The following is a 21,551-nucleotide window of genomic DNA, read 5'->3' as shown; positions in this document are numbered from 1 at the left end:
TCTCAGACACTTTATTTTATCATCTGCTGTTGGTATATAAGCAGCACCTTGTTAAAATGACAAGCAATTGGAGGCATTAATGCAATGCAGGATTACTACCTACAGAGAATATTTCTGCACCTTAATACTCCCAAAGAAAGAGGAGAGGCACTTCTGCAGTGCATTCTTAGCTGTGCTCTGTGTCACTGATAATGTGCTTTGGCTTCACTTGTGATTGCTCTTCTCAACAGAGCAGTATTTCCCAAACTTATGCTTCTCCAGCAGGACGGCTAAGGAAGCACCTTATTCCAAGGAATTCTGTTCATCTGCACAAGAGCTGCCCTGTGGGACCCCAGGAACATGAATGGCTTGCCTCTAATGCCAGAGAAACACTGAACAGGCTCCCGCACATGCAGAAATGAAATGATACCAGATACCGTCATTATTTTAGCTCCTCTGGTGTAGCTAATTGGAAGATGCAACATCAGACTGGCAACCTCCAAACCTGTCACACCAGCAAAATCATTAGGAGGAGAGGGATTTCTTGTGTTCTCCAACAAGCCCTGAGAATCCCAGATCCATCAGCCCTGCAGCAGCCAGCCAGCCAAGGATGCTTCCCTGCCACCCAGATGCCACCCCAGAACCTCCATCTGGGTGCATGGTGATCATCACCTGTGGGCCAGGCAGCTGCATGGTCTCCAAAATGCCTTGGCTTTGCTGCCTAACCAAAGTTGCTGCTTTCTGGCCAAAAACTAAAAGCAACCTTCTCACCTCTAAGCCTACTGAGCCAGCAAAAAAAGGGAGCTGGGTGTCTGCTCAGGTGCCACTTGGGCACTGCCTTTCACTATCCTTCTGAAAGAGCTTTAACAACACTCCCCTGCAACACATTTGGTTAGATTCAACTCTTTAAAAATTGAGTACTGTTCACTTTTCAGCACTTAAAAACCAAAATTATCACTTTTGTCTAGGACAAGGCTTCAATATATTCAGCTTTATTAGTGAGGTGCAGGAGCTGCGCTCAACTGGCTCCTTCAAAAGAAATGCTGCAATCCCCAGCACACTTTCTAACTCCCTCTTGGTACCACAAGTTTTACACTCTAACATTTGCTACCTTTGGTTCTCAGTTCTCGGTCTCCAATAAAACTTTTACAGAATGTGCAGGTTTCAGATTAATTTTCTACTGAACTATTCATTAAGTAGGTCATACTTGGGAGTGATGCATGTGCTGACTATTTTGCTGTCAGAACAAGAGGGCCCCAATTACACCTTGAAATTCACCTTATGGATTTAAAATTAATACACGAGTAGCTGATATAATACACAAGCATTGTACTACATCTGAGATTTTTGTCATCTAGCAGACCCTTCAGAGCAGGGACAGAGACAACATCAGCTGGGCTGCAGCACCTGCTTGTGACCAAAACCAGGGGAGGAGAGTGAAAGAAAATTCAAAGTTTACCTTTCAGAGATCGGCCATGATTCTGCTGAAGGACTGAAGTCAGGTAGTGAGGGGATGACGACCTACTGAAAAAGAAATTCAACAGCTCAAAGCCAAGCCCTGATTAGGCAAATGATTTGTACAAAGTACAGCAGACACAATATTATGATCACAGAAGGGTAAAAACAAAACCAACCCTATTCACCACAGGAAGGCAAGCAATTGCTGCCCTCAGTAGAGGGCTTGACACTGATTCATAGTTTGTGTAGCACTATTTAAGCCATCACCAGCATTTGGAAAACACCTCCAAACACACATATTTAACAAAAATCTTGCTGGCAAGAGGTATTGGCTTACACATTTATATTTGTGCCTAGAGGATTTTAAACAAAGATATGTATTTTTTAGTACATAAAACCCACATGTGAGCAAAACATTAGCTCATACAGGGATGCTCAGAGGACAGGTAAGGACCAGCAGTGTTAATTTGCTTTTCCAAACAGTGGTGGGGAATTAACAAAAACAAAAAGTAATAGGCAAAAATAAAAGAAACCAACAACAAACGAAGACACCTGCTGATTTTAAAGTTATCTGAAGCTCAACTGTCGTGGCGATGCTATCCAGGGTGGTTTTTCATAATCAGACCAGCTTTGCACCTGACAAAATATCCCTAAATCCCTCACAAAATAAAGGGCAAGTTAAAGCTTTCACATGCTTTTTTCTCTGCTACACACCCAGCCCTAATTATTAAGTTTATTATAAATATATTAGCGAGCAGTTAGAAGTGACTCCAACAAAAATAGTACACACTATTAAAATTGCATGAAATACAGCAGTGTGCGTCTTTTATAGTGCTGCTGGAACAATCTAAAGGGTGATGACAGAATTTTCAAGCCCAACCTGCAAGAGAAACCTCAGCTGAACGGGAGGAATGTGCAAAACTAGGGTTCACTGTCTGGTATCTTTTCTCGTAGCAGCCATGGAGCGCAAAGGGAACAGATCCAAAAATGGGTGGGGGAAAAGAAAATTAAAATAAAAGGAAAGCAATGGTCCAACCCAAAATGGCTGGCTTTGCAGCCCACAGATCCATTGTACAAAGAGATGCTAAACATCTTCATCCTTTTGTCTAAGCTCGGATCCTTCAAAAATCATGTCCACATAGAGCTCCCCCAGAGCAAATTAATGCCTGGTGTTGATTAAGACAAGCCATGCATAAGGTATCTGCAAGATGAGGGCTGTGGCTCTCGCCAGGGCTGTAATTCATGTAGCACTAGAACCAGAATGCAGCCAGGGGCTTCACAATGACTTGTTGAACAAGCTGTGCAGAAATAAGATGCATCAGGGATGCCAATCATCTATGATAATAAAAATTTCAGTGTCACTAGACACAGATTACAGTTTTGGAAAGCTTCTGCTCCAAGTAACAGCTTAAATTTTATTTTAAAATCATGCTGAATGATAGGCATACTCCCCACAAACACACTGTAAAACAATCATGAACACCAGCCTTCCCACAGAAATTCAGAGACTGTCACAGCTGAATTCTAGGATCACTCTGTGGATAAATTTGGACAGTACTTCCAGCCTCTCTCCAGCTGTACCTCCAAGCTTCCTCTCTCTGTACAACAAGGCAGATCCTTGGGGGCCCTTCCCCAAAATTAGGCCAGAATTTAAATCAAATCCAAGCATGGAAGGAGGGGTGGGGGGTGGAAATCTGTTTTTCTGTGGGTGATGGAAAGTCACATAAATGTTTTTTATTATTGAAGGAAAATAAACCAGCTTTCATTAGGGAGCAGTTTGGTATCTTAATATGTTGTTTCTTATTTTCTTGTACTCATAAATACAAGCACTGCAAAACCCTTCCCGTGTTGAAGTCGGTGGGAATTTTGCCATGTGGCTTCATTAGATCCAGGATTTCCTTGTAATTGTTGGCAAGTATGACTAGTCCTTCAGTAAAGGAAAAAAAACAGTTACCAAAAACAACAGCTTCAAATTAAAATCCTGATCTTCCAAGTACTTCAGCATGCAGATGAAAAGTCTCCTTCCTTACACCTAAGTTCAGTATGTTGCATTTATCCAAGCTAAGTAAACCACACTTAACACAACTTCAGCTGGACTAATCTTGGAGACCCTGGAGATTTTAAAAGCTTAACTGGTCAAGGCTGTGAACACCCTGCCCTAGGCTGAGTCTGTCTCGATCCTCTGCACCTCTGGCAGACCAGACAATGTCCAGAGGTCCCTTCCCATCTGTATCATTCTCTACATTTTGAACTCTGGCTGTACTAACACAGAGTATTAAAGCTTTCAAGGATCAAACCTTCACTTGAGCTGTACCCAAAACCAGAAGTTCATACCCCTACACAGAGACATTAAAGCCTGTAAAAGCATTATCCTCTAGAGCCCAGTTAGTCGTTTCAATAATCTTTACTCCCATAAACCCCAAGAAATACTGCCAGTCATCTCATACTTTCCAATCTGACTATTTCTTAATACTTAAATGTTTCAGGGTTATTTTAGTAATGCTCCCAATTCCAACAGAAAGCTGGAAAACAGGATACTTCTGCCTGGCTTGTTCCATCCCAGGATGCCCCTGGGTTGGAGAGAGACCAGAGACAACTGGTTTTATCTTGTGGGTTACAAGTCACACGGGACAAGCCCATGCCACAAAAAACCCTTCAGCCCCTGAGGCTTGCACAGGGGTGCCAGCTCCCAGAGTCAGTGTGCTGTTGGACCCTGAGAAACGTCTGCTCAGAGATATCAGTCTTACATTCTGCTCCAGGAACCCCAGTTCCTCCTGCTTGTTAAGAAAACTCCCTGCAGTAAGGTTAAGGCATAGGGCAATGTACAGACACCTTAATTACCTCTTATCTCATCCAAATTCTTTCCTGAACTAGACAAACCAGCCACATGCCTCCCTCAGAACGGGGCTCACCCAACGTGCTCCTCTGCTTTCTGTCCCCCTGCCTCCACAGGCTGACCCAGCTACTGCTCCTCTTCCTCTACTCAGGACACACGAGGTTGACTTCAAATTCTCCAGAATCTATTGCCCAGTCTTAAAACTGTGTTGGTAAGGAAGACCTGGTTTCAGAAGTCTTGCATGCCCCACCTCAGAGAGCATTTATGGCAAAGGCTGTCTTTTCCATCCCTGCTGCAAAATGCTCTAAAACAGCCACAGAGAAAAACAACCCTGTCCAAGCAGCCTCTCTCAGCGCTTCAGACTGTGGAAAAGTTGGTTGTTTTTCACAACAGCACAGAATAGATACATTTCATATCCAGACATGTGACATCCAGGAGAAGACACCCACCTCCTCCAAAGAGCAGGGTCAGGTACCACCCTAGGCCAGTCCTGATAGAGTGTGCTTGAAAGAGGATTTTGTTCCAGTTCCTAGGACTGCTTGCCCTCTTGGAGAAATTGGGCTCTCCAGAAAGCAGCCAGCACACCCCTGACCTTCTTTTAAACTCTCCCACAGTTAACAGGAGACACACCCCAGATGTGCTGTCTGAGAAGCCTGAGCTCACTGCATCTCCCCACCTCATCCAGCTGGTCTCACCTAAGGCCCACTCAAATTCTGCTCTCAGGTGGCAGCAGATAACAGCACTTCAACACCCTCTGCTACCTGGAGCAACATAACCACATGCCCTGCTTGGATGAGAACATTCACCTACCTGGGTGGTGACGCCGGTGGAGTATAAAATGCAAGTGCTGAGGAAAAAGGCTGTTTTTTCAGTGCTTGGACAAGATTAGGTTTATATTTTGGGTCAACACACCACAACGACCCTTTTCCATTCACCTGCAACAAAGAAACACAGCAAATTAGAAAATCCAGGACCAGGTTGTTACAGTCCTTCCTAATTTAATACCCCCCAAGTTGCAGCACAGTGCAGTGACTGCACGTAGGCATGCACCACTGCACAGCTGATGCACAACATCTGCACACAGTTCCATCGCCTGCATGGAAAGTTGATGCTCCCAAAATTGAGAAAATGGTCCCCAAACTCTCATTATACACTATGGAAGCACCCATCTTGCAGGTTGGGATAGCACCTCCAAAACCCCTTCTGTAAAGCCCCATTCCCATTTGTCCTCCACATGCTGTAAACCTTATTTTAACGCTCGTTAAACAGAGCTGTGAATTTAGGGATCTGCCCAGGCACCAGCAAACTGATCAGCAATCTTTTCTTTAACATGTTTCTAGGTAAGAAACCAACGCACCTTTCCCTTTGTTTAGATGTAGACCCATACTCATTTAATTTCACATCACCCTGGAAAAGGATCTTGCTCAATGCCCAGCTACAAAATGGATTAGTCCCACTTTTCCAAAATGTGAAAACCTAATGAATGTGGTTTTGATGCACCTAACAATGTAAGCACCCCTGCGCTAGTCATTCTTGATACTAAATTTGGTATGTTGAAACTTAAGCAAGATAAAGAACCTCTTGCTCCTCTCAAAGGTTTCTTCACAAATTTACTAAAAAAGAACCTATTTTTTTGAGCCTGCCAGTTCTTGCAACTTAAAGAAAAAAATTAAATAGGAAAGTAAAATACAATTCTATAATCACTGACCTGACAGATCAGCTAAAAGCTCTGCACACAGAGCCAGATTTTTTTGGGAAAACAGATGCTACAGAAATGGAAATGTACATGGCTGAAGGATGGGGCAGCTGTACACCTGAACAGTAAAATCCTTCTAAAGGGTTTTTGGGGCTAAATATCAGAGCAGAAACCCAACCTTCATGGAGAAGCTCCCGGGAGCCCACAGTAGCCAGCTGGCCTCCTCCTGCCAGTATTGGGGCAGTAATTCCAATTTATGGATGGATGCTCCTTGTCTTACTCCAGATGAAAAGGACTTACAAAGCATGCAAGTCAGTGGTTCTATTTAAGTTACAGGGGCTTTCTGAGAAGAGGAAATACCTTGCTATCAATAGAGAAAAATCAAGCCACGGAGAGCCCCAGCTGAGAAAAAGATGCAGCTCTGCAACTGTAGCTGAAGCCACTGCCTTTAACAAATATCTCTCAGCTGCTGCATCTCTCCAAGCTTTTTTTTTTTAACCTGATTGTTATAAACATATATTATAGTATTGGCTTCTCGCAAAGCGTTAAGGTAGATATTATATAATGTTAGAAATGCTTTTTGCTGTGTGGAGGTAGTTTTCTCTCGTTTTAGCAAGAATGTTAGGAAGTGTGAGCAAGTAAGATAACCTCCAAACGAGCAGAGGATGAGGCCCAAGGAGCTGCTAATCAACACTTTGTCCAGGGAACAAAAGGACCCAAAGGCTGCTCTGCCCGGAGAACGGGGGCCAGGAGGGTCCGAGAGCCGCTATCACCGCTCTGCCCGGGGGGCAAAGAGGCCCAAAGCTGCAATCAGCCCTGACTGTCTGGAGAATTAAGAGATCCACCCTACCATCGACTCTTACCTAGCGGGCCCAACCCCAAGAATCAAAAGAAATAAAACCACAAGGCAGAAGACTACGAATGCTCTAAAAAGGCAGAACCAAGGAGTGGCCGTGCAGAACAGCTCCTGGAAAAGTTTTAATATGAATAGAGAACAGACAGTAAAAATGGTATGAAAAGGACTCACCTCGAGCATCAGGTGTGCTCTTGGCAGAGCGCCAAGGCACCCGGCCGTTATCCCTTTGCTTTATTTTATGTGTCTCTTATTGTCTTTGTATTAAACTCTTTAAATTCTAACAGGAGAGTGAACCTCGTTTTTCACACTGATCTTCCTCATACTCATCTTTTCATGCTAAAACTGAGCACGGCCTGTAAGATACTCATCAAGAATCTTACTGTTAATTAATAAACAGCCATGGTGGCAGGCAGAATGATTTAGCCACCTGGGTACTAACAGGGAGCATCCTCCCAACTGGCTCTATCCGCCATCTCAGTGACAGACTTACACCCTGATCCTTTTCCTGCACCTCTCCCAGACCCCCTTCCTCAGCACCCCAATCATACCCAACTGGCTTTTTTTTGTCCTTCCCTTTCATAGTTTTGAGGCTATTACCCCCAGGGAGCAGCAGGAACTCCCCTGATCAGCAAATGACTGCTCCACGCTGTGTTATCTGCTACTTTATCTGGTACTTCAGGTGAGCACTTCATGCCTCATTCAGTTCAGCTGCTGGGGGTTAGTTTCCCTCTTTCATCTTCCCAGCAAGGTACTTACTCCTCCAATTTGCTGCCCTGACAACATAACGCAAGGATTCTGGGTGGGTATTGCAACAGCAAGCTGAACCCGGGCACACCCTGAAGCCATCCAGATACTGACAGATCCAATGCAACAGGCAGTAAACAGGGTGACTTCTTCTTTGGGTCACGAGTAATGTGAAACCACACTTCCACCCACCTTGGGAGATACTAAAAGTAGACGCTGATCAAAAGAGATTATGTTTGCTTGCACCCTCTGCTTAGCAAAACCAGGCGGTAGAAGTCCAGCCCAGGTCTGAAATTAAGTGTCATGAGTTAGGGGAAAGCCTGCCTGCCACAGCTGGAGCTGGAAATGCCCCAGAACCAATATCCAGCTTTAAAACAAGCCGGAACAGACTGTGCCATTTCTCCCAGCAAGGACTAATTCAGGACACTCTAAAATGCTAAACGGCCTTTGGAGGTTAGTATTTCACATTAACAGTGAGGCAAGTGTTGGAATGAAATGTAGGTGTAACTTTTACTGAAGATCTTAGAGAAAAATCCCTCCAGAGTCAGTGAAAAGAGGCAACCAGGCTCTTCTTACTCTGCAGCTCAAACAGGGGCATTCATATGGTTCTGAGATTAGTTTTCGGTCTATCATCTTTTCTGCACCTTTCTAATGCTTCTAATTTGACTTGCAGGATTTTATCTAGGCAAGAATAAAGGAAGGGAAATAATTCCTATGTTTTGAAGTATTGGAGCTATTTTGTAAAAGACAGTAAGTTTCCAGCCCCCCGTGTTTCAGGGCTGGATTACAGAAATGCAGGTTGGAAATGGAATGCCTTCCATGATCCAGCCTTATCCTTTACCACCACCCCACTACAGTCCCCCACCAGCCCGGTGAGCAAAGTCCAAGGAGCAACCAAACCAGAGCCACTTGGCTGGTGCTGGTGGCTCAGGCTCACTGCAGACACACGTCCACGTGCTGCAGAGAGCTGTCCATCAGCTTCAGACCTGGGCAGCAGTCCTGGCTCCATCAGGTACGGACAGTGCTCACCACGGCGAACCACCGGAAAATACTGTCTGTGTGGAAGGAGGTATATAAATATTCACCAAAAGGTTTACCAGATAAAAGGCATCTCTTTCCTATCTCTACAGACTTATAGATGGGACCTGCCTTGCTCTTTGCCCAAATACTTGAAAAGCTACACAGATTGTTTATCACCATCTTTTGACAAAAAAAAAAAAAAAAAAAAAAAAACAACCAACCAACCACAAACAAACAAACACACACCTAAACCACGTATTTACCAAGAGGAGGTTTGTTGATATTCAAGCCCTGTAACCCCCAGCCTCTAGAGGAAACAGTGGCAGGGCCACATCCATGCAACCAGGGGCCTGCCAAATTGATGTTTCACGTGGATGCTGATCCTGCCTCCTCACAGCTCTTCTCCTCAGTATCAATTAACAAATAATCCCCAATGCCATAATTGTAAAAACAAGTCCAGCAAAGAGCAGGGAAACTCTTCATGGCTTTCAGCCCCAAACTCCTTTTCACTTGAGGTCCTCCTGTGCTATAGAGCACATGCTGCTCCTTCAAAAAAAAGCAATGTCACCGTGTAGGCACCTCTTTCCCCAACACCAAGGCAGCACGACAGTGCTTAAGATGCAAAGAGCATTAGCTGCATCTTCTGAGGATCACTGACTCACAATCACACCTCCACATCTCCAGAGGCACCAGGGCCACAGCACGAACACTGGAAAAGCAAGCAGGTGTCCCTGGGACTGCTCCAGCATCACCCTCTTGCTGTTCATCACCACTATAACCAGAGACCCACTGGAAATCTCATCTGCCTGGCTGACTGCAGACATGTCCTCGACTGCAGCTCTAACAAGAAAGGGTATTTCAGCTCGTGGGTCTGTCACCTGGGATAAACCTTGACACACCACTCAGACAGAGCAGCAGTGTGCTATGTGCACACAGAGCAAGCAATGGGATTTTAGCAGAGATGTGATGATATCCATACATCCTGACTCCATGGCATGAGAAGTTCCTCCTCTCGACCGCAATGGCATGAGGCATCTCAAGGCACTTACTTTCCTTTCAGCACCACTCATTAAAGGAAAACCACAACATACAATTTTTTACAATGGTCCAAGCAAGGACAGTCTTCCCCTAATCTCTGTTGGATGCTGTCCTAGACCCCTGACCCCCTGCAGCCTGCAGGTATTTAGTTGGCTGATGTAAATAGACACACAAACAGAACAATCAGCCACAGCTGTGACCATCCAGAGCTACATCTGCAACATGATGGGGCACAGCCCGGTGGAAAGAGCTCTGCAGAAAAAGGGAGTTGGTGCTGAGGGGTCAGCTGTTTGTGCCTTGGATGTTCTGCTCAGATCTGCTCCAGCAGGGTCTTGTGGACAATGCCCAGAGCCATCAGGGCACAATAGGCATGCTCCTGCAGCAACTCTTCCAGGTCAGCACCAGCCAAAATGAGTCCAGTGCAAGAGTCCTGAAACTGCCCTGCCAGCTCAGGGGGCTAACTGGGGAAAAATCAGATTTCCTTCAATGTGCACTCCCAATCCAAAACAAAGTATCAGCATTATGGCAAACGTGAAGACAGACTCTTCCTTCTTTTGCTGCTAGACCTCCAAGAGATGATTTCACAGCTGACAGCCAGCAGCAATAGCCAGGGAGGTGTCAGAGAGCAGCCTGCCCTGGGATGCAGAGGCACAGACCATCCATCCCCTAAAGTCAGACATTTAGATTCTTCCAACACAAGATCCCAGATTCATTTGAAAGGCTTTAAAACCCTTCTTACCCTGACATTACCAAATAAACCATGCTCCTCTGATACAACGTGCCATGGATCTTTCTGCTTCCACAAGCACTTGGCATGGAAGAAAAGTTGTTTGCGTGCTCCCTTTGAAGTACAAAATGCCACTAACAAAGAAAAAAATGGAAAAAAATACAAAATTATCTTGCCCTTTCAGGGAAGCACCCAGAGACATGGCTAACACATGGTTACATGCAACAGGATCAGCAAAATGAGCTTGTGAGCAATTGCTGCTTGCTCCAAGTGACACCTGAGGAGCTCATCCAAAGGGGTCTGCAGCATTTCCATCACCTGCCAGATCAACTCCCATGGAGTCCAGGCATGCTGCTGCATGCCACAGACTTCTTTTGCAGGAAGAATTTGGAGCAGTACCCTCATCTGGTCCTTTTCTAAGCGGGGCAGAGGGTAAAGATTTAACTGCTGTTTGTTGGAAATGAGGAAGCTTCAGCAAGGTTTCAGGAGGGACTTTTTTGGTTGGTTTTTTTTTTGTTAAGTGCAGTTTCTGTTCTTTAGATTTAGAGAGCTGTGCAGTTTCTGGAGACCTGGGAAACCACTGACAGAGCACATCAGCATCACCTTGCTGGTAGCAGTGGGAGATAGCCTGCATTTTGCTCTTCCTGCTAGAGATGTCACATTGAGCAGCAAGCCATCCTCTGAGCCCAGCAATACTCATGGAGATGGCAGGGTAAGCAGGGGACCAGGCAGTCTCAAGCTCCTGCCACCCAAACATCAAGACAACAGGTTTGAGCAGTTAACTCCTAACCCATGAGGCTGGAAACAGCAGAGCATTAAAGGGCAGATCCACAGACAGAAGGAACTCATACCAATTTAGATTTCCCTTTCCTGCCCTAATTTTTCTGAAACTCATGTCACCCTCCTTGGACAGAGCCACCCAGGCCTGTAACAGCACTTTTGTCACCTGCAGCAGCATGTGGTCCCTGCTCAGATCCAGTCCTCCACACAGGGACAGCTTGAGCATCTCAGTTACCCCATTATAGCACCTGGGGCCACATTAGGAGCCCGTCCTAACACTCTGCAGAACTCAGCAACGGGGTAGTTATTGGACTTGTCACATTGCAATACAAAGTCACTTTTTTTTCAGGGCAAAGCTGCTGCTTGTGAAAACAACACCCTAACAATTTAATGCAAAAGCAGGAATATTGAGAAGCAGTGGTGTTCAGTCCTATCAGTACAAGGCAGTCCTCCCCAGTGCCCACTCGGCTCCAGGACCCCTCTCTACAGTGCGAGGCTGTCAAGCACGCCAAGCATTGCAGGCATTTCTGATAACAAGCCTGCTACCACCGAGTCTGACCTCCAAGCACAGGGCTTGTTTGTTGACTTTCAGTATGTGGCTTGTTAGTTTATTTAAGTCACAGCCAGCTCCTTGAGGAATAAGATGGGAAATGAGAGAGGGAGGAAGAAAGTCAGTAGGAAAATCATACAAATCAGAAGAAAGAACTTGTACAGAAAAGAGTATCCTTGACTTTAAGAAGTGTCTGCACCACACAGAGACACACATCTTACAACAGATGTTAAAGCATTACAGTCCATTAAATGCAGGAATTAATATGGTTATTGGAAAGCTAGAGCTGTGCTAAGTGTAACAGGAGAGCACAAGTGGAAGAGGCAATTTAATATTTGAGAAAGCTGTTGGACTGAGGAACACTCAGCCACATACATCCAGTGTGCCCACAAGCAAGGGCACCTTGCAGAGGACCACATCTGCACCCAGAGGGGCAACATCCCTGCTAGCCAAGCAGGGAACCATCCCACAGTCTCTTCTGCTTGCCAGTGCAATTGTAGCCATGGCTGTGCTGGAAAAGCAGGAAAGGAGCAACATACCCCAGAATTTCAGCACTGAAAAACAGAGAAAGCACTTGTTTAAGCTTCATCAGGAAGAAATCCTAGGAGGGTTATCTGAAATTTCAGGCTGGTTATTGCAGGCTAACAACACTATAAGTAAATGGAAACAGAGTACTTTGCAATTGCATGTGTGCCAGATTTAAAAAGGATGCACCACAGCTGGGTGTACCCAAGTCAACAATAAATAGCAAAACCCAGTGACTTTTGCCATCCTGCGATTTCTCAGAAGCAGCACTTCCAAACCACCTCCATCTGCAAGTAAAGTGTTAAGAGGACATGGCGGGGAGAAAAAAACCCCAGACAAAACATCTTTAAGAACAACAGAACCTTCTCCATTTCTCCCTGAATTTCAAACTTGCTCCACCCTCCCTCCTGCCAGGTCTCACCTTGCCATGGCTTTTCTCCACCTTTCGGAAACACTTGTTCAAGGAGAGGTTGTGTCGGACCGAGTTCTTCCAACCGGTGGGGGCCGTGGCAAAGTAGGGGAAGCGGTCCAGGATCCAGCTGTAGATTTCTTTGACTGGCAAGCTCTTGTTGGGGGACTGCTCAATCGCCATGTAAATGAGAAGGCTGAAAGAGTAAGGGGGTTTGGAAGTGGAGGATTTTTTCTCAGGGTTCTGGTAGCAGGATGGTGAGAAGGATGGCACACTGTCACCCTCGATGTCGTACAAGGGGCTAACAATTGGAAGGCCCTCGCTGCCAAGGCTGAAGTTTGTTAGCAGGTTAGTACTTTCGTGCAGCCAGTTCAAATTCGTGAGCTCATCATCTGCTGAATCTCTGTCCACCACGGTGGCCTTCGGCTTGCCGGCATCGCCCGCGTCGGGCAGGCTGCCCATCCCATGGCACTGCCGTAGTCCTGCAGCTTTTTCTGCTCCGGGCGTTTCAGCTTTCTTATCCGGAGTCATTCCAGTGACTGGACCCATTTAGCTTGATTGGTCTGCAACAAAGGAGATGGTCAGAAATCACTGCAAACCAGCACAATCACATCCAGCAGGAGCCCACCAAACCCAAGTGTGGGGCCGCACCATCCCCATGCAGCGCGCGGACACTGAAGCCACTGGTGAGAGGCAGGGTCCAACAGGAGCCTCCCGGTAATCTCCTGAGTACATGTTAACTCCCCTTGGTTTATAAGCAGAGCTTATGGGAAGCACTTCGAAACTGCTGTATCTATCCAGAAACACCAATTCAGACACAGAAATAATAGCTATTTGGATGCCAACGTTTGAAACCTGGAAAAGACCTTAACAGGTAGGATCTCATCCTTTCAGCTCCCACATTAACTCTTAAGTTACTCATTATACTGTAAACTGACCCTGTTGAGAAGTGTTTGCCTTTGGTGTCCAAAGAGTGAAAAAGGAATTGCAAAACTTAAATCAGCATAAAGTCTATTTGTGGTCTCAGTGCAAATGAATTCTTTAAAACCCCCTGCAAGTCACAGTCACTCCCAAGTGCTGCTGCCTGTTTCTACCAGGCGAAGATCTGGCCAGCCTATCAGTTCATCAGCTGGGTCCCACAGCGCTGCCTGGGTCCAAAAGATCCTTTTCCCCTCCTGCAAGGGCTTGCTGCCCAAACCTAGGCTTCCCTGCAGAACAGAGGGTGCTGGGACCAGCTCTCAAGAGGAAGGGACCAACCACTGGGGTGGCAGCTCAGACCTGGTGCAGGAATAATGGCTGACCATTTAAGATTTAAAAAAACCTCAAAAACAACAAAACTCTAAAAACCTAACCATAAAATTATTATCTATAAAAAACTGCCACCCAGAATGCACAATCCAACAGGCTACCCATGCTTTAGAGGCATTACACCAACAAAAACCATCTTGCTTGTTGAGTTTTAAAAAGGGTCTTCTAGCAAACTATATTATGGGAACAGCTGGGTTTTTTCCTGCTGATGTGAACATGTTAGAGCTTCACTGCACCCACAGCTTTGGCCAACACAGCTGAAGTACAGAGCAACAAAACCACTGTACAGATGCAGCGTGTGTACACGCACACACACACATACACTATAGACATAAGACACTCCAACTATGGACATAGTTTACTAGCAAAGCTGACGTGTCTATTAACTGTAAAAAGATCCAACGCAACAACCAAACAAAAACCCAAACCCCCAATCCAGTTCCCTGTCCCTGTAAGTGCTGTCATTCTGGTTTCATCCTCCAGCTCCCAGTGCCAGAGCTCAAGACAAGGACAGTTTCCATATCACATCTCACCAGACAGCTCGACGCAGTTACTGGATGTTTTCTTTCACCAGCCTGCAGTAAACACTTGTCTCCTTGCACTTGCATCTTCTCCTACAAAGTGTCCACTGCCTGGCTGTGCCACCTCCAGACCCACCAGCTCTAACCTGGCAGCCTCACCATGTCCATGGCAGTACACTGCCCAGCCTCCTTATTTTGGAGAAGGGGAACGAGACGTGCAATGGAGGAACGACACGGTGACACAGAAAGGCAACAGGATGATCCATTTTATGCTCCCCAGTCCTGCCAGCCCCTGCCTGGTGGCAGGCAGTCATGAGATGCAGAATTTGTGCCTACCCCAGGAAACACACCATGTTTCCCACCAGCAATTTTTTGCCCCTCTCTTCATCTGCTCATACACTCATGCACCAGCTATTGCAAAGCTGTGTTGACAACAGAACCTGCACTTATGCTTACCAGCAGCAGCACTGGAAAACATCCATAAATTTTTTATTTTCTGTTTCTTATTTCTATTAAGTGCAGGGACGGGTATGATTAACTACCAGCTCAGTCAGTATTAAAAAAAAGAAAAAAATTAAAGCAAAGCGAGCTGCTCAAATCGCTGGTCAAAAATAGCTTTGCTCTCCCTACAATTTACTTCTCCCCCAAGGCACCAGAGCAGATTTATATTGGCAGTCAGCGATGGCTGGCTTTAAACACAGCCATATATACATATGCTCATGTCACTTCTTCAATCCTTTCTTAAATTAAAAAAAAAACAAACAAAGAGCTAGTGATAAAATTTGTACAGTGAGACAAACCCCAAGTCTGCTGCAATGCAAGCTGCTCTGTTCTGCTTATAATGATTAACTTTGCCCCCTTGTTCAGCACCTCTTTAGGCAGCTACACGGGAGCTTACACCTCCCAGCCGTGTTTTGGTAATTGTAGCTCTGGGTTCATGTTGCACGAAATCTCCCTTTACAAATCTTCCGTCAGCATGGCAGATCAAGAACATGCACGTGCTCACACACACATGCAAGTCTGAGGTCACTGTATTCATTTCTTAGGGGAAAGGGGGCAATAAAGTCTGTTTTCAACACAAAAACAGGCTCAATCCTCTCAAAAATATAAGGGAAAAAAAGTAACAACTTACTAAGCTGGCACTTATAATCAGGTAGACTTTGTGGTGTCAATGCACTATTTGTTTGCATGCTACTACGTTTTGGCAGAGACTCATTAGCATAATTAATGCCCTACTTGAAAATAAAAATTATTTGCAGGTAATATACTTACAGTAAATAATATAGGTTGGTGCCATGTTTCTCTTAGTAGATGCATTACAAAAAGCCACACATCTCATTACCTTCTTATCCCAGTTCACCACCTCACATATCTTCTACATGAACACATCAGAAATTAATTTTTTTTTCTAGAAAGGTATAAAGGCCATTATTAGACTATTATCAACTAATAAATAAGAAAAAATAAAATCACAGGAGCGACACCAGTGCCACTGGAGCATATCTGAAGGCACAAAAGTGGTCAGCTTGTGTGCTCTCCAGAACCCCTCTTCATTCACAGACCCTTAACAACATCCAAAATCCATAACTTTTTCTCCATGTGTGCTTTGATTGCCTAAAAGCAGACACGACTGTGAGAACACAGCTTCCAAGCTGTCATTTTCAAGATTACCTCTTCCAATATTTGAGGTTTAATATTTTACATAAGGGTCATGGGATTCACCAAAGTCATCTTTGCTGTAAGCTGGCAGGGTTTTGTGCTCAGGGATGACCCAGCAGAAAAACCATAGTAAGAGCAAGGAGAGCAACTGTGAGAAGGAAAGAACACAGAAGCAGCTCTCCAGTGCAGATGTTTTGATAATTCCCATGGGGACAGTATCAGCCCTGCAAGCAGAGACACAAGGCAACCTCCAACCAGGCAAATGCAAAAATAATATGCTTTAAGCACACCTCTGAAAAACATGGAAGAGTTTTTGCTCTGCCCATGTGCTTTACCTTACCAATGAGTACAGTGACACAGCACACTGCTGTTCACTGGTATTAACACTTCCAACTGGAAGCAGAGCCTCATGCATCCAAATCATAAGGAACTCAAGCATCTACCTCCTTCAAAAGAAAGGCCAACCAAAACATATACCCCTCAAAGTATCACAATGGAGGTGCGCATCATTTTGCATAGTAATTACAGACAGACAGAGGACTATGATTCCAGGGTAGGAAGATTAAAAGGCTGCCAAGACAACTGAGGTTGCCCAAATAAAAGTTAGGATGCATCAGAAAAGAGGTGAGAGAGACAACTTCTTCCAGCAGTCTGATTTTTGGCATCACATGAAAGCCAGGAGCAGACCTCCGTGCTAATTCATGCCAGTCCAGCACCCCAAGACTTGCTCTTCCAGAGCACTCACGACCCAAGCAGCAGAGCCCAAGTCCGAAGGGGCTGATTAAGGCTGCAGGTGTGTGAAGGCAGCAGTCAGGTCCAGAGAAGCACAAACAGATCAGAGGAGACTCTGTGTCTCAAGACAAGGTAATGTTTTTTGCAGGCTTCTCTCAAACTCACTGGAGAGCTAAGTTTGGGAAAGGTTATGAGCACTGAAAGGTCCTCAGCCTAGCAGAGCACAGCTGGGTTAAACCAGGTTTGCATATCCCCACATACATCCCCAGCTATGAGTGAATTTTGATGGAAGACCTTGAGCAGCACTACGTTCTGCCACAGGAGCAAATGCTTTGATGTGTGAGCATTTAATGAAGACGAAGTTGCTTTAATGAAGGCCAGCCATTTAACAAAACTGGAAGTCCACTTGGGACATCCTCAGGCAAGCAGGGAAGCACATTTATTTTGCAGCATCCCTTCTTGGAAGAAGTCTCAGCTCCAGCAGAATCCGGGCCCAAAGGACAAAGCTGTGGCAGATGCCACCACCAAAGGTGACCTCCTCCAAACTCAGCAGCACTGCAGGTGTAAGTGTACAGGTATCATTTTAGTACTGTGCCCACCACGCTTGGACTCACTGACCCGGCAAGAAAGAATTCAGCCTTTTTGTCAGAAGATGCCACAGCCTTGTCCATGCCAAGTTAGCATGAGAACAGAGCTGCTGTTGCTGCTTGATCCTTCTTTACAGTGGCATCAGATGAAAGGTGCCCTTTTGGCACCTGCACAGCATCAGTGCCCCAGGTTAGGGCAACCTTCTCCACAATTAAATGTACCTCTTTATTTCTGCAGGACCAGCCAAGCAACTAGGTCACCTCTGCTAATAGTGGGAAGACCAGGAGCCTGCCAACAGCGTTTTAAAACCTGCCAACAGGTTTAAAAAATAATAATAAAAAAAAAATCTTACCATGCATTGCCCAAGTCTGAGGAGTCGAACATAATTTTAATCCAGGGAAAGAGATTTTCGGCCACATCACAGTTAGATTAATGACAGCAGCTCTGCAGCCACTCTCTCCACAACAAGCTCAGGGTGAGCAGCCTTAAAGCACTGTGTGCTTTACACACAACTTCTGTCCTGACACAAACAGGCTCTGTAAGAGTACTTAAGACGATTGGTACGTGCTTTTGCATGCAAACAACTACACCAACAGCAAACTCCTCTATTGATTTTTCATATTCCCTTGCATCTACAAGAAGCATAAGGGCTTGTCCTGACTTAAATACATCAATGTGGGTTGTCAAAACAGCCCAAGAATTACACAAATAAACGACTGTCACTGCTCACCTACCCAAGCTGGGGATAAACTTCCAAGTCATTGTGCACACAGCACTGGACCAGCTACAAGTTTTTGCACGTTAGAGGGAAGAGCAACAAAAAAATAAAAATATCCTGGCACAACTGATGAAAACCCACCAATAAAAAGCACCCATCAGCCTGACCAGGAGCACTAAAAGGACAACACCAAACCATTTTGGCGCCTACTAACTCAACCTTTCCCCTCACACACCTCCTTTGTCTCGGGCTGCCCATGCCCTGCACACCTCACACCCCTGCTCGAGGTCAGCTGAGATCCTCCCCTGCAGCCCTGAGAAAAGCCTATATTTGATTATAACACTATATGATGTCATGTATCCAAGACAACTAAAGGCATTACAGTCTTCCGAGGATAAAACCACCTCTCAGCCATAGATTTCAGCAAGCTGGGACCCAGTATCTGTGGAAGACATGAACCCCTGGGTGACAAAGGACATCCAGAGATACTCCCTGGGGCAGCACCTACAGGCCCTTCCCGCTCCTCCTGGCTTGCAAAGCAGGGGAAAATTAAAAATAATGGTTTAAAAAAAACATTCAAAAGGCACTTACCGGCTTCTCAAATCCAGCCTGAAAATAAAACCATCAAACCAAAGGACTGGACAAGCCATAAACTCAGGGACTTCATTTGAACCTTGGCGTTGGTGGGCTCAAAGGGGAAGAGAGGTTTCCCAGGGATTTACAAAAATACTTCCAAGCCTCTCTCATGTCAGTGTTCTCCCACACCCTGTGATATAATTAAAGGCAGGGTAGGGAAAAAAAATTAATGAAAACCAATTCAAAGGTACAATATTAAGGAAAGTTAAGAAATCCTGCAAAAGGGAAGGGATTAAATAAACCCTTATCATAGCCCAGGAAAGGGCTGGGAGCAAGAGGAAGATTTCATCTTAACTTTTTTTATACAAGTTTGCGCTTTTTTTTATTAAATACACATATATACACACACATAACTGGGTTTATGTTTGAAACAAATATCTGAAAGGAAAACGATACGTGAACTCAGACATGCCCTGACCTCAATCCAGACCCTGTACACAGCCTAGAGCCTCTGGGACATTTATTTCAGTGCTGTTTTCAGAGACTTTGCAAACGTGAAGCCTTTCCAAAGGCTGCAGTCACTGTTGGACCTGGTTCCCTGTGCCTCAGATTTAAAACATGCACATGAAAACAGTCTAACAGAGAAATTAGGATATGAAAATAATGAAAAAAAAACCCAAACCCAAACAAGCAGTGAAATCTAAACTATTAAAAAAACCCTTTGCTGTCAAAAAAAGGGGAGGGGAGGGAAATAAGTGCTTTCAAGAAAAATACTTTACAGCCAATAGTAGCTTTTCAAGAGATGCTTATGGATCATTTTCCTTAAATTCAATACACTGCTTGCTAAGTGGACTAAAATGCAAAAAAAAAATGTAAACCACTGATATGTTCACAAGTGAGCTAATACCTTTGAGCAAATGACTTCCAAAATAGTTCTGATGCTAATTCCCTTTCCAGGGTAACCCTTCCGTGTGTTTCTCCACCATCCTCTTGAAACAGAAGTGAACAAAGCTACATTTCAGCTGGTGTCAGTACCAATTTACCAATGCTAGAAAACATAAAGCTATCTTTTCCATACAGCTTTTCTGCCTTTAAAGTACCAAAACTCCCGATCTCCAGAGGAAAACCAACAATTTGAAGCTTCACCCCAAGTGACTCTTCTGCAAGATTTACGCGGAAAGCACCAGTGGAGCCGTATCACAAAACCACATTACCAGTACAACCTTGTCACTGCAAAGCTGTCCCCAGTTCCTGCTTCCCAGCTCCAGTTCCCACAGTTTTCCTCCAGAGCCAGGGGAAGGCAAAGCAATGCTCTTCACTGTGCTGACCTCCCTGGCCAACTTGCTTTTAATTTTATTCTACCAATGTTGAACTTGGCTTTCTGTTTAAATAAACAAGCAAACAAAAAACCCTCCTACTTTTGACTACTTGACATCCCTAAATCAAACCAAACTGGCTGGTAACAGACCTGAGGATGAGGGATGAGTGGCTGCTGCTTAGCAGCAAGCCTCCCAGCTCCCACTCCTTCAGCTCTACTTCATGAAAGTTTTCCAAGCACCAAGCTCTCCCCATATCCAGTACTCGGCTTTTAAGCAACTTGTACTTGCCCCAAATCTGAGCACAACAAAATCCAGTGACACCGCTGAAGAGACAGCAAGCACAGGACCACACTTAAACTGGGAAACTAAAAGTAGCGACAAACTGCAAGTTAGGAATGCACTGAAAATAACCTGAGAGAAGAAACGAAGACTGAGTGTGCAGAAGAGTAGGGGTGGGAGGTGATGCCTGCAGTAGTCAGTTTAATGGAGTTCCTAACATTCCCTAACCTTTGAGGAAAAAGTACGGAGCGCTAAGTCTAGTCTGAACATAATGGGAAAAAATTTTGAATGCACTAGGCAAAAAAAAAGATCAAAATCCACATCATTGACTTTCAGTGTAAGTATTCCTATCTGCACGAATTCCAGGCTTCTCTTAAAGGCTCCTGGTGCCCCTGAGCAACCACTCAGTAAAATGGGTATTCCTGCCCCAAACACAGCAGCCGTGTTTCCCAGCTGTTGACCATACAGGCCAGCACTGAGCACTCAGCAGCAGTCTCCCAACCAGGAGTGACCCAACCCTTGTGCTTCCATGGCCATAATGTTTTACAGGGAGCAGGCAGAGTACCACAGGTCATAAAGATGCTGGCCGGCATCAGGCAGCACTTCTTCCATTCCATGTAATTTATTACCCAAGCACAGTGAGCTGTCTCTTCTTGCTGACCTAAACTGTATTTTGGAAGCACCGTCGAACATCACTGTGTGCTTTTACCCAGCATGGTGAGGATGAGATGGAGAGCCAGCCAGCACCATCACCAAATCAGCAGGTGTAACGTGACAGGGAACAAACACACACCATCCCACATAAAGATCCAACCAGGAAAAAAGTGAAGCAGCATCTCATGGTTTTCTTGGGTCTTCTCTGGGAGCCAAGGCGGCTGCTGGATCTGTACAGGGACACCCCACATGCAGCCACAGGGACAGGGTTTGCAGCCTGCAAGCGAGCACTTGTCGAGAGCAGAGCCGGGCGCTGCCGTGAGTCACCCCGAGCCGCCACAGCAGCGACGAGGAGCAGGAAGTTGCCCAACACCATTTCAGTTGTGGAGCGGCAACACACACACACACACACACTGGGACGAGGCACTCGATGCCTCCATCTACTTCCCTCAGGAAAAGCCACCATCAGGGCAGTGGCACCCTATAGATGAGCTTACACAGAATGCACTCATTTGCTGGGAGGGGAGGAACCGCAACTGCCGCGGCAAGAAAACTCAAGGAGCCAAAGTGAATAACCCA

General features: G+C 45.4%; 1 protein-coding gene across 3 annotated transcripts in view; it reads right to left on the bottom strand.

The window, feature by feature from the left end:
• FOXN2 (forkhead box N2) overlaps positions 1-21,551 on the bottom strand; it is a 30,618-nt gene that overhangs the window by 5,974 nt on the left and 3,093 nt on the right. For 2 of the 3 annotated variants that reach the window (XM_039569371.1, XM_039569372.1), the window contains exons 2-4: positions 12,631-13,181; positions 5,084-5,208; positions 1,439-1,503 (exon numbers count right to left, since the gene is read on the bottom strand). In XM_039569371.1, the coding sequence (XP_039425305.1) occupies positions 1,439-1,503; positions 5,084-5,208; positions 12,631-13,167 (727 nt within the window). In that variant the 5' untranslated portion in view covers positions 13,168-13,181. The remainder of the gene's footprint in view (positions 1-1,438; positions 1,504-5,083; positions 5,209-12,630; positions 13,182-21,551) is intronic. The other variant, XM_039569373.1, reaches the window with a different exon arrangement.

This window comes from Corvus cornix, chromosome 3 (assembly GCF_000738735.6).
Source record: "Corvus cornix cornix isolate S_Up_H32 chromosome 3, ASM73873v5, whole genome shotgun sequence".
NCBI classification, from domain to species: domain Eukaryota; kingdom Metazoa; phylum Chordata; class Aves; order Passeriformes; family Corvidae; genus Corvus; species Corvus cornix.
The sequence above is the reverse complement of the archived record's forward strand: the minus strand, read 5'-3'. Positions and strand labels throughout refer to the sequence as shown.